General features: G+C 41.1%; 1 protein-coding gene across 1 annotated transcript; it reads right to left on the bottom strand.

Moving 5' to 3' along the window:
* Positions 1–2350: 2350 nt before the first annotated feature.
* LOC139689572 (uncharacterized) lies at positions 2351–15333 on the bottom strand. The gene is made up of 5 exons (XM_071586735.1): positions 15285–15333; positions 12214–12434; positions 7277–7852; positions 2440–2825; positions 2351–2375 (listed from the first exon to the last, which is right to left on the bottom strand). Exons 1-5 carry the CDS (start codon positions 15331–15333, stop codon positions 2351–2353), a joined length of 1257 nt encoding a protein of 418 aa, XP_071442836.1.
* Between the last annotated feature and the right edge of the window lie 8732 nt (positions 15334–24065).

Raw genomic sequence — 24065 nt, 5'->3', positions numbered from 1 at the left:
CCCTCCGCTTCACTCGAGCTATGTGATTTTTCGGGTACCAGATCTTCTTGGGAAACCATAACCGGCACAGAGAAAGGAACTGGCCCCCCTACCCTGATGTGTGAATTTTCACACGCCGTGTAGGGCTTAGTACTGGGTGAACTCTACCGTCACCGACCAAACCGACCTTCGGGTTGATCAGTGTGACTATGCTTTTCATGACGGTCTAAAAATTGATGTTCATTTTTGTATTGGCTTCCGCCACAAGTATTTCAGGAATTACATCATACTCTCTGACATGACATCCCTTGAAAAATATCCATGTTATATGCTGCATGTGATCTAAATTTTAGATATATTTATAATGGACAAAGCTTGCACTAACGTGATTAGTAAGAAGTAATTATGAATTGATACAAATAATGATATGCTGATTTTACACGTGTTTTCTATTTTGGTTGCATCTGGAAGCAAATATTTCGAGTACTGTGACACGGTCAATACGCCATGATCCACTGAGAGAATATTTGATGCTAGTGTTTTTGTTCTGATGTGTGAGTGAGATAGGTGGTTGGTAAGATATTAATCTTCTTTCAAGGAGGGGTATTAGGGTGCATCGGGAGGTATGATTTCATCTTTTAGCTCGCCGAGAGAGTAACGAATGCCTTTTAGCGTCGCATTTTTTTATTCGACGGCTTTATTCCTTACAAATATGAGTCGTCCCTCGGGAATATCACATTTGAGAGGAGTCATCATCTCGATTCACCAGCCGAAGTAGTTGTGGAGGAAGTCGGCGACCTCGTCGGTGGGTATGTCCAGCCTCTGGAGTCCACTGACCATCTCGGGGAAGGCGGGGTCAGTGACGACGGCGTTCACGACCACTTTGAAGGAGTCGCTTCGGAGGTGGGCGAGGAGGTCCTGGAACTCGGGGTCTGGCTCGCAGGTGGTGGTGAACCAGTCGGCGATCTGGTCCACGGGCAGAGCGGCGATGATTTCGTTGATCATGTTGGTCAGGCCCGACCTGAGCTCGGGCTTCCTGAACCTCGGCATACCCGAGGGGTGGATCTCTGGGATGCCCAAGAGACCTAGGATGGCGTTGATGTAGGTGTATGCGTCGATGTTCTTGGTGACCAGCCAGTCGAGGAACTGCGGACGAATTGCAACACGGAGTCAAACATTATTTATCGGATACCCTGGGAGCGATTAAATAATGTCCTCCATACAATGTCACCGATCAGCCACTCGGGACGACACGGGTCAACTGGGAGCAACTGCATCCAATGGAATTCGTTTGCGTCGACAGAGGGTGCATTTCAGAATTGACCGCATGCGAATTTGCGACGGAATAAAGCAATCATTTGGTTTGTGCGCTTTGATTCATGGGCATAAAAGATGTACCCCTTCGTCCTCAAATATGAGACGATAAAAATAAATTAAGGAAGTCTTAATCTTAAACAAGACAACAACAATAGATTTAGTAATAGATAAATGTATCTTATTTTTTCAACTCTCAGCCTATGTTATTTAGCAGGTTGATTTACTTTTAGGTCTTCGTTAGACTTCGTATCCATAATTGCATGGGCACCTTTAAAGCATTTCTGTTACCAATCTCCACGTTCTTCGAAGGACACGACGTCAAGACGCTCCGCGGAATGACGTATAATACGAAGTTGTCATTAAGATGAATGATTTTGAAATGAAAAAAGAAGAAATGGTGTATTTTATTCTTAGCTTTTCTTTCCATTTCTTTCACGCCGTACTTGGGCTTAAATTTTTAAAAGGGTACTAAAGGTTCCTAAGGAGAGGTAGACCTATGCTTGAGCCATATTTTTGCCAGCTATTTAGTCTTATTTCGTGAGGTTACTACCTCCGAGCACTATGTGTAATTCTTGCTAAGAGCTATTCTATAACTAGTAATTCCTGAACAAAACTCCATCAGAAAAATTTAAATATTTAGAATTTAACTGGTAAAATGATGTATGCTTGCGTTATCAATTGAACATGCCAGTGATCCAACATCATTGAACTGCATAAACTGTATGGGATATTGGGTTATAGTGTTGCGTTTTCCTAGGTAATGGAACAACATTTTCCTTTCCCGGGGGGTGTAAAGTCCAGCATTACGTCTCTTTCGCGTTTTGCGTAAAAGCTATTAGTATGCCAAATATCTTCTGCCTAGGTCTTATTCAGTAAGCTACGTTTTCAAATGTAAATCAGCGGTTTTAAATTCTGTCGAATGCCAAGCTACCGCAATTGGTACTTACATCATAAAGATCCTGAACACCCTCTAGATTGACCACCAAATTCCTGAAGGACTCGCCCTGCAAGTACTGGAAAACGGCCTGGACGTCTGGGTCGGTTTGTATGTAGTTTAGGAGGATGTACAGAAGTTTGTCCTTCGGGATAAAAGCGAGGAATTGCTGGAGGAGGGACTGGAGGCTCCTGGGATTCCTAAGAGACCTGTGATTGTTGAAGTAGTCACTGATGGCCTTTTCGATGGCGTCCACGTCAATGCCTTGAGATCTGAGCACGTCGGTCAGCTCCTTGTACTCGGGCAGGTTGACCACGTCTTGGACAAGTTGCTGGAATTCCGGAGAGGATATCTTTTGCAAGAGATTCTGGAAGGAGGGATCCGGGAGGCACACATTCTGGAACCAATTCCTTATATCGTCGATTGGGAGGACGGCGACGATGTCAAGGACCATCTTAATGATCCCAGACTCCCTGGCGAGGGAGCGGCCGTGGAGCTTCCTCGGGGGTTGAATGGGTGGCAAGCCGAAGATCTCTCGGATAATGTTCTGGTATGTGTAGATGTCGAGACCGGCGTCGTACAAGTACTTCAGGAACTGGATTAATTTAAAACAAGTGAAAATATTGAGAAACTTCAATCATTAGAGACCAACACAGCTAATTACTGTATGCCAATGCCATTAAAATAAGGAGTTTCACCTTGATAATATCATAGCTGTGATATGATCTTTATAGTTTTTTTATTGTTTAACTTCGCTGAAGATCCCGCTTTCAGCACTTTGCAAGTACTACCGTTTAGCAAATTCACATAGTTTTGTAATTTACCTTTCAAATCTCGCGACTGTAGTTCTTTGCATTGGAAATTTCGAGATGTTAGAGTACCAAGAATTTTATTAATTTGAGAGTGAACTAAGTACAATGACTATGACAATCAGGGCAAACAATGTCTCAGATGAGGAAGTATTTATTTCTAAAATGGCAATATTATCTAAGTTCTCTGTAAATATTAATTGCGGCACACTCTCATGTTACGGAAAATAATTTCATATTTCCCTTCAGCCTTCAAAACGTTTGCTCCGTTCTTTAGAGAAATCAAGGGATCAAGCGATGAAAGAAACCAAGTGTCTCGTACCAGTAGGCCAAGCTCAAAGCAGTGCATGACCTGCAAATCCAGAAATAAGCTTAAAAATAGCGCAAAAATTACAAACAGTGTTCTTATTTCCGTAAGGGACACAAACGCATGCTTTTGTTTTGGCGTGTTTGTGGGCTTGGATTGTGTCTTCAAGGCCGGCGTTTATCCTTCATTGTTTTCGCTAAAATTGGGAGAGTAAAAAAAGGAGTGCATTGCATAGCACATTACAATGAAATTCGCCACCGTTATTTGGGTTTTTTGTTGACTTTTAATGAATTTAAAAATGTATTTCTCTTAGCATAAATTTTAAAAATTTACTTGAGATTTCATGGTTATGAGATAGTGATATAAATAAAATTATTTTTGACAAATGATTAGTAATAGATAGTCCATCTGATGTATCACCTGTATAGATGGTTAAAAAACATTACATGCTGCTGACCGGAGGGTCACGGGTTAGATTCCCGGGCGAGGCACCCTGGGCACCTGCAGCTCAACCCAAGCTAAAGTGATTTCTCGGGTACCAGATCTTCCTAGGAAACCATAACCGGCACAGGGAAAGGAACTGGTCCCCCTACCCTGATGTGTGAATTTCACACGCCGTATAGGGCTTAGTACTGGGTGATCTCTACCATCACCTACTAAACCGACCTTCGGGTTGATTACTATTATATATATGTGCATACACACACACACACACACACACACACACACACACACACACACACACACACACACACACACACACACACACACACACATATATATATATATATATATATATATATATATATATATATATATATATATGTGCCGGTTATGGTTTCCCAGGAATATCTGATACCCGAAAAACCACCTTAGCTTCGGTAGAGCTGCAGGATGCCAGGGTGCCTCGCCCGGGAATCGAACCCAGGACCCTCCGGTCAGCAGTCCAACGATCTACCCCCTGGACTACAGCGACCCGCATATAATTATATATATATATATATTTTATATATATATATATTTGATATATATATATATATTTGATATATATATATATATATTTGATATATATATATATATATATATATATATATATATATATATATATATACCTGTATATGATATTTTCAGTCTCGCTTGAAGAAGGCCTCTGAGAGGGCCGAAAGCTCGAACAATTTACCGTGTGAGTGCCGTTTTAAATGTTGCTATTCTTTTCTATTTGTGTTACATTGTGTCAGCCCATTATTATGTATATACATATATATAGTACATTACACAGTAACAAACAATAGAGAAACACAAAAAAAGATCACTCACACGTTATTTCTTGATAATTTCGACGGAATATTACTCCGTCTTAATCGGAAGATATAGAAGTAATGACTGCTGAGCAGTCGAAATTATCAAGAAATAACGTGTGAGTGATCTTTTTTTGTGTTTCTCTATTGTTTGTTACTGTGTAATGTCCTATTCGGCAATTCGAATCATAGAAAATCAAGAAAGGAAGAAATCATATATATATATATATATATATATATATATATATATATATATGAAGACTTTGTGAGATCAGTTTTAGTTCCTTTCCCGAAAAAGGTAAAGGCTACATCATGTGAAGACTACAGGACGATAAGTTTGATATCTCACGCAGCTAAAGTTGTTCTCAGGATCATAAACAAAAGGATAGAGAGTAGGGCAAATGATTACTTAGGGGATGATCAGTTTGGGTTTAGGAAGGGGAGAGGTACGCGTGATGCCATTGCAGTAATGAGATAATTAATCGAGAGGAATATAGAACACAACCAGGAGGTATTTGCCTGTTTCGTAGATTTCGAAAAAGCGTTTGACAGAGTTAATTGGGAACAACTAATGCGTATATTGCATAAAATAGGATAGGATTGGAGGCAAAGGAGGCTAATCCACAACCTGTACATATCTCAGACTGCTCAGGTTCGGGTGGGGAACGGGGAGTCCGGATGGGCAGTGTTAGGAAGAGGTGTAAGGCAGGGTTGCCCATTATCACCGTTGCTGTTCAACCTGTATGCAGAGGAAATGATTAAGGAGGCATGGGAAAAACTGGAGGTAGGAATGAAAGTGGGCGGGGAATACGTAAAATCAGTTAGATTTGCTTATGGCCAAGCTTTAGTTTGTCAGTCAGCCAAGGGGCTGCAAGCACTGCTGAGTGAATTGGAAATTCAGTGCGACAGGTATGGGAGGAGAATCAATATTAATAAAACCAAGGTTATGCGATTTTCTAGAAAGAAAAAGGCTAAGCTAAACATTAATATAGGAGGACGAAAACTAGTGCAGGGAGAACAGGTTACGTATCTCGGTAGTGTTTTTGACCCACACGGTCAAAGTAATAGGGACGTGAGGAGAAGAATTGCGCTAGGCAAAGAGGCTTTCACAAGGAGGACGGAGTTGATGACAGCGACGTTGAGTAAGGATATTAAGAAAAGACTATTAAAAACTTTGATATGGAGCGTAGCTATGTACGGTGCGGAAACGTGGTCATTGAAGCAGGAGGATAGACGTAGATTGGAGGCTTTTGAAATGTGGGTGTGGAGAAGAATGGAGAAGGTGAAATGGACAGAGAAGAAAACAAATGAGGAAGTAGGCTGAAGGGGGTATTGACCGGCAGCGGGATGTTGGAGACTGTAATAGAGGGGAGAATGTTAGGCAAACGAGGAAAGGGAAGGAACAGGATAGGGATGTTGGACGGGATGAAGGGAGGAAGAAAGTACTCATAGCTGAAGAGGGACGTGATGTAAAGTAGGATGTTGTGTTTTGCTAGGGGTCACAAATTATTTAATTCATAATGATGTCCTTCCAAAAACCTACCTTAACCGGTAGATTACCTAATTATATATATATATATATATATGTATATATATATATATATGTATATATATATATATATATATATGTATATATATATATATATATATATACACATACATACATGCATAAAAATTATGTGAAAGTGTCACGGATGTGAATAATTATAAAGTTAGCACAAGTGAACACAAACAAAAACCTAGAAGCAAAAGAAAAGAAATCACATGTTCTCTTATTTTCAGTGGGCAAGCCATCTTTATCAAGGATGGTAGCGAAGGAACTGAGAAAAAGGTTATGACAGGAGTCGGAGACGCTGGATGGAAGGGGAAGGTTGGGAAAGGTTTGCGAGGGGATGGGAATTTTAATAAGTGTGGGGATGATATCGGAGATGTCGGGAGCGGAGGAGGGATGGAAATATGTAAAGATTGGGGTATTGAATGTGTAATATTAATGTCTGGTTCATTTTAGGAATCCAAGAGCCAGATAAACGCCTGCTCAATCGTTTTGAGTTTGAGTGGAGGGTGAGAGATGGATTCTAAAATGGATACACTATAGCATTTATCAAAGCATCAAGCATCAAGAGTGTTGTGTTCGGATTTTTAAAGCATAGAAACACAAAGGACCGTCACATATTTAGTTTTGACGACACGACCTGGTCTCATGATGACGACTGTGCCGTCAAAACGGCTTATTTGAGTGGCCTTTCTTAGTGTTTCTGTGTTTTAAAAAATCTGTAACAATAGTATTATATATTTGAGCGTCGCTGAAGAGCGTTCTACTACAAAAATATTTACACATACACGCACGTGTGTGTGTGTGTTCAAGCACTCACGAGAACAACGTAAAACTTGAATCGCACAACAGAACACTAAAATATGCATTTGGAAAATAGATTAAAGGGCATTCACATTGCATATTGGTAAACCTTTGGCCTCTTAGGCCTTCTTCAGGTAGAGCTGAGAGACATCGGAGGAGGGGGTAGCGCGGGGCGGGGGGCGTCAATATACGTATATTTTTTGTGCTCTGTCTTGCCGTCAAGTACTATATTATATGTAAACACAAACACACGTATGTACCGAGGATGTCACTTACGTTCTGGTACTCGGGCATGGCGATGACCTTATCGGTGAGCTGTTTGAATTCGTCAGAGAGGAGAAAGGCATATGCTTCCTTCACGTCCGGATCGCTGGCTATGTACTTCTGCACTATTTCCAAGCACTTATCGAACGGAATGAAAGAGGCGAACTGGTGGAGGAGGTCGTCCATGTTCCTGGTGGACCGCCTTGACCCTCCGAAAAAGCCTGCAATTGCCTTCTCGATCGCCGCGACGTCGATTCCTTGGTCCTTGAGGATGTTCGTCATGTCCTGATACTCCTGCGTGTGCTTGACGCGGATGACCAGGTTTCTGAATTCCTGCGAGTTGAGCTTGACCAGCAGAGATTGGTAAGCCGGGTCAGGGAGGCAGGTGTTGTAAAACCATTTCTTGATCTCATCGACCGGGAGTACCTTTAAGACGTCCAGGACCATCTTGATGATGCCCGATTCCGAAGGTTCGTCCCTTGCTAAATCGATCATTGGAGGTTCGATGGGAGGGAGTCCGAAAATGGAGCGGATGATGTTCTGGTAGGTGTAAATGTCAAGTCCAGCATCATACAGGTATTTCAAGAACTATGAGGAAATAATGGAAGAAAATTAATTTTTCCAAAATTGGCGGCAAAATTATCATCTTATACCAAACGTGATTATTACCCAACTAATGAGATGGTAAAATTTTAATATCTTGGAAAGCGCAGCATGAATTGCCATAGAAACACGTATCCATTTCACGACAAAAGGGGGAATGGTCGGCGATCATTGACATGCCCACTTTTTGATTGTTGTCGGTAGTATTTCCTTAGAGTTATTTCATAAAATGTGTTGAAGAGAAAGGAAGACATTTCAATATAAATTATAATCAAGGAATTTGTCCGATTACGATCGCAGAAGTCTTGTCTCTCCCGCTGACGGGAACGGCATACCGCCCAGTGAGCCGAATCCCGTAGTCGCCAGGACTTATGCATGGATGTATTTCCATCATTGTAGAATGGGGTGATTCATTAAGTTGTTTTCCCTCAGCAGTGTTTTAAATGTGACGTCATGACAAAATGGCCATCCTACCCGGGTCTGATGCTTTTGGAGCCCACTGAGGGACAGACGCTGGTTGGTCTACCTTTCTTTTGGCTCCTGCCCATCGACCTGTAAGTTATACGGCATCGGTGGCCGTACTAGGAGCAACAGTTGTTGCACTCGCCAGCTGAGGTTTCATGGTAGCAGTCATCGGATACTTCTGTATGTTTATATACATGAGATACTTGGTAGTCCAGGGGTAGTGTTCGACTGACCATAGGCCCCGGGTTCGGCACCCATAAAGGCCCCTGGAGATCTCTAGCTTGGCCCAAGGTTTATTGTATTTATAATATATATTTCTATATGTATATATATAGAAATATAGATAAATCTAAATAAATCTCTCTCTATAGAAAAATATAAATAAATCTCTCTCTCTCTCTCTCTCTATATATATATATATATATATATATATATATATATATATATATATATATATATATAGAGAGAGAGAGAGAGAGAGAGAGAGAGAGAGAGAGAGAGAGAGAGAGAGAGAGAGAAAGAGAGAGGAGGGAAAGGAGCTGACCCCTCTACCCAGAAATATGAATTTCACACGCCGTTGAAAAACCAAACTTTCCCCTACGAACTATAAACTATCTCAAAGAGAGTAGTCCCCTGAAAGTCAATTCGTCGAAGAAATCTCAACCTTCTCCCCATCTGATCCTTTACCATTTACTTCCACATTCATTTAATTTCACAAACAAACAATCGGTATCGACAATTTTGTTCCCACTGATCCGAAACTGAAGGAAGTTCCAATTTTGTTGATTTAATCTCCAACCCTTGATTTAAGACCGCACCGTACAGCATGAAAAACATCTCTTCCTGGAGGAGCTAAATTCTCCAAAATCCCTCTCCTGAATGGAGACGTAACTGTGGCCTCTTCATTTATCTCACTCCACATACCAATATCCCTTGAAAGGTCTCTCCTTCCTCTGATATTACTTATTCGCTCTATTCCACACGACTCTAGCGCAAATATCCTTTCGAAGCTCACTTGCTTCATTGTTACACGCAATTCATTCACATCATCTCTGCCGTCAGATAAAAGGGTCAAATATGGAAAATAGGTCCATCACCTGTTATTGCTATCTTTACATTAGGCTCCTTTGAAAATATTTTTTCTCTGCGACCAGCACCGTCGAAAACCTTTACTTTGGCAAAATTATATATGCGTTCACTTCATCGGTTTTCATCCCATACACACTGAGCTATCTTCTCTCATTATTTTATTCTGGGCCAACATGCTTGTAATACTCCGATTCCCTAAATTCGCTCGTTTTCAGTCTTTGATCTTCTCGTTTAAGCCGTATTTTCCTTGAATCCCTCCTGAACGAAAAAGTGCCAATAGCACTCTCAAAATCCAACGAAAGAACAAAAAGAACACTTTCCGTTTGCACAACTTACTTCTCTGGCGTGCTCTCTGCCAGAATTATCCCAAAAGTTCATTTTCCCATATTTTGCCTATCTACTGTAAAACCAATGCGTTCCACGAAAGTTTCCATTACTCCTAGGACCACCGAGTTCCTTTTTAGATGTCCTCCCCCAACTTCGTGCAATCGCGTGAGCAGCAAACCCTGCCCCCTGCCCTTCCCCCTGCCCTGCCCCCTGCCCTGCCCCCTGCCCTGCCCCCTGCCCTGCCCCACGCATTCCCTTCCCATCAGCACCTCCTCGTTTTGCCCCCGCCCCTTCCAGCTTCTCCCTGACCACCAAGCAACGGAATTTTGGCGTTGGCATTACCTTAAATGCCAACTCTTTTTCACCTCTTTAAAACTATTTCAGCATCTCCCTTTGGTCGTGACTCTCTCGTTGTTGAAGGTGTGCAAGGCACGACTGAAATTATAGAGAAATGTTTCTCTTTTAGCATATGTTACGTTTGGTGTCATATTCTTGCGAAAAAAATTCCCGGATATTTGAATCCAAAATCACTAAATCTGTGCGATTTATTGGGTACTATTGCTCTTCCTGGGTAAGCATAGGCCGCAAAAAGAAAAGAAATGCCTTCCCCTCTTCTTTTACACCTTTGTCAATGTGCAAATTTCACTGGACTGTCCTATATTCTCAACTATCGAAACCAAACTTCGGGTTGGTTCCCGTCGAAGGATAAATATGAACTCTGCTGGATTCACGAGAGCAATGGCATTCCCTGGACTCCTTTATTTTGTAATTGTATCTTTTAAGATCTGTAATTAATTAATTTCGCTGCTCAGAGAGGTTATCACGCGGTGTTTTGAGAATCATCGAGTTTCCACATCAGTAAACATAACCTCCACGCAAAAAATTATCCTCAATGGGAAAATGAGCAGTAGTAATTCGGAATTAATCAAACCAATATTTTCCGCAGATATATCTCCACGGCCCTGATGTATTTCCAAAAATCTTCAATGAATATTCTTGAAGTTTCACCGTCATTTTGCGTACAGAAAAAAACCTTTTTTGGTTCATTTATTACATATTATAATTATATTTGCCGTCGTAACCGTTAAGCGTATTTAAATAATAACAGTGTTCTGTGATATTTTTTCTCGTTAGTTATAATCGATCACGTAACCTTTGAAATTTATGTGAGCGGATATAGAAAGTCTTTTCATTGATTGGTTACTATATCCTAAAACATTTTATCTGCTGGATAAATATAGTATTTGGCAATAAATACACCTTTCAAGTTCTTCTTTCTGTAAAAAATTAATCCCAAGTGTCTATTTGCCAGAAATTGCATTTAAGGTTAACTACGTTGTTCCAGAAAAATCCTCATTTGGATTTCTGCGGTGGATTCATTTCAATTAGTTAAGTCTAACGTTTCGGTTTGCCAATTGTCTCAGCTAGTCTAAGGAATCGCAAAAATGGGAACTTTGAGTGAAATTTTACAGAACATTTTTCATTTAGAAGGCTAAAGATGATTATTGCCTTAAAATCATTAATGTCATACATAATCCTAATATATTTATGCTCATGTATATGATGCTAGTAAGATTTAGAGGATCGAGGTATTTAAAAATACCATTATATTATCACGTATCCAGGAACAATAAACTTTGATATAGGCTGTTTAGGCCTTTGAAACGTTGGTGAAATTCGGTGGACATATCACGGACTCACTAATTCTGACTTGGTTCGTGTACGCTTTTGCTCGTGATTAAGGTCATCGCTAAACCTTAGGGTAGGGAGACAGGGGCCCTAGGACGCTAAGGCCAATCATTTAATCAGAATATGAAAAGTTTGTTTGGGACGAAGAACAGCACTTCCTTTTAAACTATTCAATTCATCATTTGTAAATTAACAGGGATTAACGAGAAGTTTTTCAAAAAATTTTAACCTAAATGAATTTTCTTTCGTTTTAAGCTCATTTATAGCTGTGTAGACCTTGGCGAATAAAAATTAATACTCTAAAGTTGGTAAGAGGGTAGGGTGGCTGACATGTACAAGTGTTGACGGGTAAAATTCAATTTAACGATCTATAGTCATTAAATAACAATCATGAGGTGCATTTTAATCCGATGCCACTTTGGAATGCGTTTTCATTCTGGTATCAAATGAATCAATCAATGGTATTCATTCGGTCCTGGCTGTTTATGCAGACTCCACAACGATTTCAGATCGTGCTGGATGGTTCATTCTGGATGAAACGAAAGTTCTAATTGCGCATGTGAATTTCCTTCTCCTTTGTGAATTTAAATATATTTCGTCAGCTCTAATTTTCGCTCAGTGTGTTCCGCGAATGCAACGAATAAAATATATAAAAGTCAAAACTTTCCTTCAAATCTTGGTTCATATTTTGATTTTGTGCCTGTTAAGCACAAAGTGTAAACGGTGAAAAATCGCAAAAAACCTTCCGAAACCTTAAGACACTATGCGGCACTCACGTCCTGGTACTCCGGCATGGCCAGCACCTTGTCGGTGAGGACTCTGAATTCATCGGAGCGGAGGAAAGCGTAGGCCTGTTTCACGTCATCATCGTTCTGCACGTACCAGTCCACGACGGCGTGGCATTTGTCGAATGGGATTAAAGCGATGAGTTGCTGAAGGAGGGACTCCAAGTCTTGGGTCGACGCTTGTTGGAGAGATACTGCCTCCTGCCTCCGTTCTGTTGGCCAAAGTATTATTTATTAATTGTTTTGGAATGGTGTAATCCGCTCATCCATTCAAGGTAAACTTTTTGTTTGTCTTTGTTACTTATTTTCCACGTATATTAAACCATGGATGATTTCACCAAGTTTATAAATGCTCAGTTAATATTAAAAAGTGAATTTGTTTAAAAATACCATAGGATATTTCTCACGGTACTACAAACATCAAAAGTTGATTTCCCAAGAAAAACCTGGACGCAACAATTGCGCCCAAGAATGCATCAGAGTCTAAGTCGATCTTCAATGTAGGTCAAGATTGGTCAGGCAAAACTATCCACTTTTACTATTAGTATTGAGTAAAATTTTAAATATTTCTATTTATAAGCTAGTTTTTGTCACCAAACTCATTTTAAAAGTTTAATATAAGCTTAATTATTACCATGAAAGATCGATGAAGCGCTGGACAAGCCGAGAATAGCGAGGAAGAGAATAGTGACCTTCATCTGAAAATAGATAAGATAAGAAAATAGATTAGTCTCTCCTTTATGATATAAATTTCCTGTCAACACTTGAATGCCTTGGTAAATCAGAGATTTATGGATAATTAAAATACACACGAAAGAAAATGTGGTTTCTCAGAAGAGAATAACGAAAATCAGGTATAAGATGAGGAAAAACGTAATTTCTAATTCAGTCAGGAAAAAGTTTGTAAATTTAAACTAGGAGAAGGTGCGGACTTATCTGACTACAATCATTTCGATTAACACATTTGTCTAGAGTAAAACCTCGTGCCCTGAGTCAGTTCAGTTTGGAGAATTGATTAAATGAGGTTTGGTAACCCTGTTGAAGAGAAACCCTTTAAAAGATGCTTTCCACTCTTTTCAACACAAAAACTAGGTTTCTAAGGGCTTTCGACGCAGGTACTGATATTTAACACTTAGAACATTGAGCTATTCTCTACTCTTGAAGTCATCAACCGCAATATCAAGGACAAATGATAATTACGTCGATCGAATGACAGCGGGAGTCGACTTACCTTGCTCAGTTTTGGGACCTCAACTGCACCTTCTCCCGCACACTTGCTCACTTTTATACCGGGCTGGCCACTTGGTACTTTCGGAAATATGTATTCGTGAGTGGTAAAAACGCTATCTTTCCTCGGAAAATGCGATATCAGTGAGGAATGTTCCTTTTTATTTTAACAGGTGGAAGCGATGGGGGTCGTAATAAAAAATCTTGACAAAGAGAAAAAAATCATCGCGATATCTTATCATAGACATGGTAATTATGAAGACACAGCTGTAATAATAATAATACTATGCTCGCATTGAGGCAAAATATGGCGATCGCTTCTTAGCAAAGGATGCTAAGTAATATGGCTGCTGTATTTTTTATCGTTAGACTTTGAAATGATGGGATCCTCTCTTATAAACAGCCAATTTCGACATATAACACGGAATGATGAGTTTAAATGACGGTATCACGGTAAAATCCACAATGTAGTTGTTGAACTATATTAACACATAACATTTGGACGACACAATTGAGCACTAAAATAAGATAGCACGTTCTGTTGTGCCGTCCGAATAATTTGTATATTGCTCTCGTTTTATAGTGCTTTAACATCATATATATATATATATATATATATATATATATATATATATATATATATATATATATATATATATATATATATTTATCATATATATGTATATATATTTTTGTATATCACTTCCTTCCTGGCAGCGCCTCCGAAAATTCAGAATATAGTATGTGTGTTTCTTTTTTGTGTCTTTGTGTTTTCGTTCGCTAATGCAATCTTGATATATATATATATATAAATTATATATATGTATATATATATGTATATATATATATGTATATATATATATATATATATATATATATATATATATAACTCTGGTCACCTGCAGCTCCACCCAAGCTAAAGTGATTCTTCGGGTACCAGATCTTCCTGGTAAACCATAATCGGCACAGGGAAAGGAACTGGCCCCCCTACCCTGATGTGTGAATTTCACACGCCGTGTAGGGCTTAGTACTGGGTGATCTCTACCATCACCTACTAAACCGACCTTCGGGTTGATTACTGTGTTTATGGTTTTATATATATATATATATATATATATATATATATATATATATATATATATATATATATATATATATATTGTGATCCGTTCGATTCCGCCTTCCCCACCTCTATTGTGTTCGTCCTTTATATGTGTTCCTATCCCTTTTCCTTATATCTGTTTCTGTATATATGAGTATTTATTCGCCGTTTGGCGGGATTTCGTGTTTGAATGTATATATATATATATATATATATATATATATATATATATATATATATATATATATATATATATATGTATATATATATATATTTCGATGATGTAGAAGCACTCACGAGAGCAAAATATAATTTGAACGGCACAATAGAACAAATTATATAGAACGGTAGAACAAATAGAGAAAATGTTATCTATAGTATTTTATTTTTAAGTCCTATCAACATATACATAATCAAGCACCGATGTAACGATGCTGATCTCGCTGGCTTTATTCAAATGATAAAAATTTTCTTTTCAATGATTTCTCCCGACTAAGTTCATTTTTAAAGTTTTGCATTCCTTTAATCCCCTCCGGGTCTTGAGGTCTCCAGTGGTGAGGATGTGGGGAATCAAAGGATTTTTGATGAATACTCATATATTCTATTAAAAATCTCTTATTATTGTTCTAGCATATAATTTATATACTAATAATCTCTTACTTAAGATATTAAAAATGTTAGAATCAACGTGTGAGGCGTATGCCAGCAACACAAGGCAATACCATTCATTTACCTCTATGATCTTCTGTAACGTAGAGCTGATGTTTCATTTCCCGGTTCATTGAGGCAATTGCCGTTATGAAATCGGGTTCTGAAAGCCGTATGGGACCAGCTCATTAAACAACCCTGTTTCCCACTTTTAAGGACGCGGTGACTAAATTTAAACTCGACAATTACAATACAGTGGGCCATTGTTGCGCAATTTGCAAAAAAATATATAACCGCCCCATACAGAATGTGACAAGGTTAATCAAATGTTACGCTAAATAACCTAAACAACAAATGAAAATTCGAACCGAAGACATGACAATGATCGGAAAGAGGCATGGCTGAAGAGGGCACATTATGTAATCATGTTGATTAATGAGTTAAACGTGAATTTTAGCGCAACCAAGACTCACAAAAGATTAATAAAATATTAACTAGCCGACCGAATAATTTGGAATAACAATTTTTTAAGTAACACCAACATTTGCACTGCTAATGTCACCACAGAAAAGTACAGACAAACAATAATCAACGTGGCAAAATAATTCTCTGGTAGTTCCATCAAAAGAGTTGAATATAATATCATGGACACTATTACAAGAATATACTTAGCTATTTAAAAATGTACTTCGGAGTAAAATAAAGAACAAGAATCAACTATTAAAACTACAGTGATACCTAGGGACTTATTTTAGCTTTAGCTAATTGTTGATAAGATTTTGTAGAATAGATAATGGAGTTTGCAATAGTTTTCCTAGGATAAAGAACAGGTAAGACAAGCAATATCTCCCAATTTCCTAAAGTTAGATCGTTTAAGGTGCTGGTGAACTTAAGTGTTTTGCTCTTTGCGTTAACATGTTTTACACGTGCCACATTTTTTATAGAATAATGGGTGTCATATTTTATTAAGCTTAACATGATAATAGGCTAGAGGCTGTCGTCTCCTTTTAATTCTCTCTAGCTGATTTTGAAATTATCATTTTTTTCTACGCTCAACATTTCAAGTGATGTCAGAAGCAATGAGTTGGTTGTCTTCCATCTGGAACATAATAGCTTCAGAATGGCTAATTAATTCGCAGTGTACTTGCAATTCAGTAAAAACGAATTAAGAATAAAGGCAATGCAAATTCGAGTTGATTTGCGACACCGAAATTTAAATCTCCGCACATCCATTTAGCAGAACGGCACATAATGGGAGATGGAGTAACTGCGAGGAAGACAAGAAGAGGATGCAAATTCGTGGCCAAATAAAGATGGATGATGAGGGGGGAGCTGCTCTCAGGATAGCATCGGAAAGAGTGGAACGGGAGACTGTCGTCAACCATTGACCGTCGCAGCCGTTGAATTAGTGACGTCTATTGAAGTCAAGATGGAGTTTGCGTTCATATTGGAAGCCTTGGATGTAGCAGCCGCAGTGCCTCTGTCGTAAACCCGAATCTTTGATTGAGTATCGGGGTAGTCATTCACCGCCGATCCACCCGGACACCAATCGCTCCTCAATACTCGACGGCTGATCACACTTCCGGGATGAAGGGAAGCTGCGGCGAGGCGTTTTTCTTTGGTTCGTGGGTTAAATGGAAGAATTGGTCTCAATTTCGCCCAAATAAAGACCTCTATCCATCTATCGGTTGAAATGGGGAGCGAGCTCGGAAACCCGCCGCAGCCCTTGACCGTGCCTTCGACGTGCGAGCGGTAATCCCGGCGGGTTCGCCTTGCAGGAGGCCTTCAGGTGGCGCCAGTCCCCTCTTGTCCTCCCTCACTCGGCCGCAGTGCGCAAGGAGTCCTGTCGGGCAGGGGGAGGTTGCTTTCGGAGAATGAAGGATGGCGGGGAATGGGCGTTGTAGATGAGCGAAAATTCGGTATGGGGGAGGGAGCGGGGATGACGGGGGAATCAGGACTCTCCCATCTGCTAATCCCTTCTGCTACCCCTAATCAGTATTCCGGGCCGGTCTTACCCGGGAAAAGGGGATCCGGTAACTCTATTATCCTCCGGGTGGGCAAATCTCCCCTTCTCGGTGTCTCTCAGCCTCCCCCCCCACCCGTTCACCCTGTCCTTCCTCCCCCTCACCCACCCCCCCTACTTCCTCGTGACCCTTTCACCCCCCCCCCCTACTTGCGCGCGTGTTGGTCCCCTTCCTCGCTGGCCAGTGTCCACCGCGCTCGGCCGTGATAGCTCGCCGGAGCACTCGGAAAGAAACTCCGTTCACTTCCGGACTTCCTGCGCAACTTGCCTATCCGCACTTCTTCCCCCAGGCCTCGCGATATATCGATTGCTATGCGCGAGGTCGACTTCCGATGTAGTGCCGCCTAACATTGGGCCCCGCGGCAGTTTTCGACCCGCGCAGGTCAATCCTCGGGTTCCCATGACGGGAGGAAAGTGGTGAATTTGGCGGTCGGCGAAAGCCGCGGATGAGGACTGCACCGACGCATTGTAATCATCGATATCAGGGTTAACTGTGTCTGATTTCTAAGAAAAAGGTTCTTATTTGCGTCAAACGTCAATAATTAAAATGTGGGAAACTTAGCAGGGCTATGGGAGAATGAATTTTGGTGTCGTTTTAGCGTTGAAAATAAAATCCGACTCCCTCTTTGGCTACCAATACGCAGACGAGAAGCACTAAGTTTTCATCTGAGTGTTATGTCAGACACACAGGTAAGCTTTAGTTTTACTCGTTCTTTGTAATATAGGAGTTTCTCATCTACGTTACGTTTAATTATTTTAAAATAACATTTTAGGTTTGATAATATTGATCTTTCAGTTGGCATTTAATTTTTAGCGGCCCTAACAAATCAAGGTCTGCGAATTGCAGTGGAAGGATAAAGTGGTCGAAAAGATGAATGTGTTGAGGAACGACAGGTCAGGTAAGACACCTTACTGAGAACGGCTCGGCATCGAAAAATTAAGGAAAAAGACATCGAGGGAATTGTGAGAGGGAGAAAAGAACGTACATAGGTTATTTGATTATTTCCGATGATCTCTGGTCCCTATGCATATGTGCACTGGAGCAATTTTCCCCAAAACTGTCATTCTCTACACAGTATTCTTATTCCCCACTGAAATAATTCTCTGATAGGTTGGAAATAACGCTGGCAAGCTCCGGTGGACGACTGATGCGATTCTCACCTAACCAATTTGTATACCCCCAATAACCCCAACGTATTACGGGCGGAGGGATCACGAATGTAAGATTAGAGAGATTGACTGCAGGACAGACAGATTTAAATGGTCATTTTTTCCGAGAACAATAAGAGACCAGAATTCTTTTAATCGAAATCGCCCGGGATCCGGCTCGACATAATAAGTATTAACCGACAAGGTAGCGACTGCGCAGGGTTATACGCTTATATTTATATTTTTTATATATTTTTTTTGCAGGTTCCCCTTACCTGCAAAACATCCATTTGAAAAACCCTAATCCCCTCATCCCTTACCCTTTCCTCCTGGTGCTGCACCCCCTGCCACACACCTTTTTGGTGGCTTGAGGGTATTGATGTAGATGTAGATGTAGACGTATATTACGTTTTTTTACCATCAAACGGATCAAACCAAATAAGTTTAAGTCCTATGCCATGATCTTTCCTCTTACTTTCCTAAAAGAGATCCTTGAAGAACCATCATCAGTGTGTTTCACAAAAGGATGTCGTGAAAAATATTCAATATGATCAACGAAAGTATACAGTAAATACGAGTAGTCAGCAAAAATGGTAATTTCTATCTTGTGAGGTAAATTTGCACGTTGTTGTGGACACAATTTTCCGTTCTCGGATGGTTATGTGTTCTCCATAATTTTAATAGAACGGCTTCCGGGTAGCAAATTTTGGCACAGCATAATTGTAATCCATATCGATGGTTAGGCATATCAGTATTCATTCAAAATATGTATTCTGTTTTAGATTTTTCACCACCACTGTCGTCCTACGCTGCTAGTGAAAATGTCGCCAGAGGGGAGGATCTCACGTGGACAACATGGAGTGCTAGAAGAGGCATACCACGCGTGCCACACTGGCGCCTCTCAAATAAAGAAATAGATTGACCCCCTTCCGCGAGTGCGTCCTCTGGTGCACTCGGGCCGGTGCCAATCGTTTCTTCAAAGGCAAGAGTTCTCTTTGCCTTCCCAGCGGTTGAGAATGGCTGGCTCTTTGACTGCCCCTCCCTGGCGTACGATGGCCAACTCCCGTCCCTGGAAACCCCGTGGTCTGCCCCGAGCCTATCCGCCCGCCTCTCATCCCTCCCTCTACCCCCACACCCTGGCTCTCTCCATCCCTCGCGCTTGCTCGCGTTCCCTCGGGGAGGGTCGCGACCGGTAAGAATGGGCAATGAATGAAAATGCGAATTAATCAGCAAGGACTCTCTATTTAATCATTATCCGACTCCAATATCTTCGCTCGCTTCCTCGCTTAAAAATTTTGCTTCGCATCGGCATTGATATTTGTTGAGGTGCGCATCAATTATCGGGCAAAGGCGTGACTTCTCTTTGCGGTGGTGCCAGGGAATGTCACCGCTGCGCCCGAAACTGCCTCCGTGTTCTGTGCCCTCCAAAGGTTCCCATCATTCAAGGAAATCCTAGTTTTACTGTTTGTTGAACGTTTGCCCTTATTCCGGATTAAAATTTTTCAAATAATTTTTGCAAAGACCTATTTGACTATGAAAATTTGAAACAAATCAAAGCACAGTTTGAATATCTCCATGTGTTTAACATAAATTTGGTTATTGTTGAATAATTTGAATTCCACCTATTTTTTCTTATTTTCAAAACTCTTCGGATACAGCATAATGTGGCAGTCGCAGAACTTAAACCATATAATATTTTCTCTTCATTTCCTTGTCCTGAAAAAATTTGCGTGTTTTTCAATTATTTATATTTATTATACTCATTGGCTGTACCACTTCACGTTAAATTAACTTCCTGCCATGCCATGTTTAAGAAGTCTGAGCAGAAAACCAATTACGATAAAACTAGGGAAAGAGATAGTGGGTCATTGCTGGTGGCTTCAATATACATATATCTACGGGGTTTCCCAGAAAATGAATCACGGGTAATAGCACACTACTTCCAAGAACACCACAGTAAAAGTTCATTTGCGCCAATCTGAAACGTAGGAATGAAAAACGTAGGTTTACTATGATTTCCTCAGGTAAACTCAGGAAAAAGGTGCAACAGTAGCAATTGGATTTAGTTACACCGAATGGGAAAACTGGTGTGGATGGACACAATGTCACTCCCACCCACCCCCTCATCCCCCACCAACCCCCACCCCCATCCACCCCACCCCACCCTTCCCACCCGTTCTTACGCAACACGCGCGCACACGTGCGAATTCCAACCCCTTCCAACTCGCCCGGTTGTCACAGCTTAGATGTCGAGTCGTCTCCAGGTCGACTCGTTTCCCCACCCCAGAGCCAAAGCGTCCGCTCGGATGAATTTTCAGCGAATACAACTATCTCCATGCCGTTCTTGAAACACGCCATCTTATATTTCCGAAAGATTTGACGTGCCAGCCAACTTGTCGCTAAACCACACCACATTGCATATTCTCCACAACATAGGAGATCACACCTAAACGTTTTCACCGGTTTCCGGCGCACATATCTAATGAATGATACAGTAAGCATGTAATGTGCTTGCGACAAGTTTTAATCATAAGTGATTAAGCTGTGAAGACATTGTTGCGTAGATGGCACTTGCAGCCCAAAAGTCCTAATCGGAGGAATTGACCTCATCGCCCGCAAAACAAACGAGCACGTCGGGAGCGTGTGCTCGAGGTTCTTCTCCTCCCCGCGCACCCATCGGAGGGCACCGAGGTGAAGGGTTGAAATATGGCAGGCGACGCATGGTGAACGTAGAGCATGTGGGCAAACTCGTTGGGCCCCCGTTGGCCTCTTCGGGCTTTGAGGACATCAGAGTGATGGAACGATTCAACGTGACCACAGTGACATACGAGCGGAATCCCAGAAGTATCCGACCCAACAAAGAAAACACGACAACTTTGGAAAAAAATGTGTTTCTTTTTCAGTATAATCTCCTTTCAACTCTATTCAACACTTTTCCCAGCGATATTCAACAAGTTCGATACCCTTTTAGTAATATGAACTGTCTTGCTACTCAAGATAGCCATTAACTGCACTCGACATCACTTCTTCACGTTCGGGAAATCTTTGACCACCGAGCCATTTTTTCAAGTTTGCGGACAGAAAATAATCCGATGGGGTTAAATCTGGCGAAGAGGGTGCATGAGGTAGCAATTCAAACTTTCATGAATTTCGGCCATTGCAATGACGGATTTTCTTCATGAAACAACACTTTCCTCTCAGCCAAATTTGGCCAATTTTGCTTGATTTTTTCGCTCATGCGTTGCGATAAGTTCGCATAATACTCGCCGTCGATAGTTTTTCCTTTTTTAAGATAATCGATGAAAGTTATCCCAAAAATCGCGCATCCCAAGAAACCGACGCCATGACCTTGCCTGCAGATGGAACGGTTCTTCGCCTTCTTTGGGGGCGGTTCCCCCTTTTGAAACTACTGTTTTGATTGTTTTTCGTCTCGGGTGTGAAGTAATGGACCCATGTTTCATCTATGGTTATGAAACGGTGCAAAAATGTCTGCTTTGTTGCTGCGAAACTTCGCTAAACACTCCATTGAACTGTCTTGACGTCACGGTTTGCTCGAGTGTGAGCAAACGCGTCACCCATCTTGCACCCAGCTTTCTCATGTCGAAGGAGCAGATCACCAAGAGTAAAATTTAGTTCAGTTTTTGTATTGGTTGGGCTAAAGCCTTTCAAATAGAAGTATTGTATCACATAACGATGGCTAATTTTCTCCATTTTCACAAAATCATTAAAAACTTTCACCATTGATAGCTGCCAAACAAATACTAAACAACGCGGCGTCTTTAGACTTGAAACATATGCTTTATAGATTGCGTTCTTTCTAATTCTACAGTGACATTTGTCAAACAACTATCGCCGTCTTTAGATGAGGCCGGGTACCTCTGGGCCGTTTAAAAGAGGGCAATGTGCTGGACGAAGCGAAGCGACGGGATTCGTGCGTTGGCGCGTTTGACACGGCAGATCCAGTATCCCAGCGAAAACTGCGGGACTGTCACAACAGCAAATGTATCTATCATCCACGCCAATCATTTTCACAAAACAAAAGGTTTCGCGTGATTGTGATCAAGCAAAAAACTGTGCGCTCGTGTTATTTTAACTGTGGGAAAGAAGCAAAATATTAATTAATAATAAGCTTCGGCAATCGAATACCTATATAAAAAATGTTATTCCATCTAAAAAAACTTTATTTTGAATTAAATAATTTTAAAAAGGGAAAAAATAATTGAATTTATTTACCCAACAGTGAGGAAGGAGTATTTTAGGGAACCTTTTGAGAAATGTACATAGTTATTCGTAAAAAAAATGTTTTCCAAATTTTTGCATCAGTTTGTGAATTGGACTACGACCCCGACACGGCGGAAGGAAGTGTTCTTTCTGATAAACTCTACAGCTGTCCTGGTGGGAGCCATGTTACTTCCTCCTCGTATGGTCACCCATATTTTGCCCTCAAAAGAGCACTTGAAAATATTTCCAATTTCATGATATTTTAAGCTGAAATGAACCTCTAGCATATTTTTAAAATGTCGTAATAATATCAAATTAAAATAACTCTTGTCGTGGTCCTGATTTTGCGACTAGAGCCAATTTTTTCAATAGTCCTTGCCGCTTTGGTTCCCTTTCTATCTACGGTAAGAGGCCAAGGCTAAAATTCCTCAGGCATAAAAAAACATTTCTTGTCTCAGGCGTAACTTTATGGAATTTGCATAACATATTGAAATGAAATGAAATAATTGACTTTGTAATTCCACACACTTTATTTTAAAAACACGACCCAGGTATTTAAAAATAAAGTGTGTGGAATTACAAAGTCAATTATTTCATTTCATTTCAATATCCTCAGACATCCTTCGAGTGGCGATTGAAACGCTGGCGAACATACGTGGATGGGGATTTGTGCTCCAAACTCACAGTCGGTTTTTTTCTATAATGAAATTTGAAAGGATATAAAGAGAGACTTTTTTTTAAAGGATTAGTGAACATTTAGGCGTGAAGACTGGAAACATGGAGGCGAGTGTAGGTCCGGACCGTTTCTAAGGAGCTGCGGGGGAGGGGGGGAAGAATATAAAAAAGCCATAGTGCTGAAACGAGAAGCGAGGGGAAGGAGAGGGAGTTAAGGGTGTGGGGGGGGGGGAGTGAGAAATGAGGGGAGGGAAGGGGAGGCCGAACGCTTGTTTGTCAAAGAGAAGACGGGAACGTCATGAAGTTAGGTGTAGTTCTTATCTCTCCTTTTTCACGACAAGTGATCTCACCCCTCTCTCCACTCGACCCCGCCCCCTACTTACAGTAGGACCTCCCTCTCTTTTACCGCCAGTCTCCCTCCTCACACCACTTCCCCCCCTCCACCCCTCCCGACGCCCCGGGGGCCCTGGAGGGGGCGGACGCCACCGAGTGAGCGCATTCCAAAAAATATTCCCCCCCTCCCCCCCCCCCCACACACACACAAACACACATGCCAAGGATATATTCCTCTGGCTCGCACGATTCCCACGGCTGCCCATGCTGATTGCTGGCTTCGAGGGAGCCACCCGACACCACACACACACGCACGCACGCACGCACTCACGCACACACGCACCCAACGGCCACGCTAGTCACAACGCGCGCAGCGGTCGCTTCAACTTTATTGGAGGGTAAAATCCTACGTCGGAGGAAATCGCATAGACTAACATTTTCAAGCTAAAATCAGCCATGATTATC

This window comes from Hetaerina americana, unplaced genomic scaffold (assembly GCF_022747635.1).
Source record: "Hetaerina americana unplaced genomic scaffold, ioHetAmer1.1.p SCAF_25, whole genome shotgun sequence".
Taxonomy (NCBI): Eukaryota; Metazoa; Arthropoda; class Insecta; order Odonata; family Calopterygidae; genus Hetaerina; species Hetaerina americana.
This window is presented reverse-complemented; position numbering and strand designations above follow the sequence as displayed.

Bases quoted from the DNA above. Each gene is read 5' to 3' on its own strand.
- LOC139689572 (XM_071586735.1), bottom strand. From the start codon at position 15,333: ATGAACCGGGAAATGAAACATCAGCTCTACGTTACAGAAGATCATAGA. The intron at 12,435-15,284 runs GTAAATGAATGG...TTTGGCCAACAG, and splicing joins CGTTACAGAAGATCATAGAG to AACGGAGGCAGGAGGCAGTA. The intron at 2,826-7,276 runs GTAAGTGACATC...AAATTAATCCAG, and splicing joins CCATGCCCGAGTACCAGAAC to TTCCTGAAGTACTTGTACGA.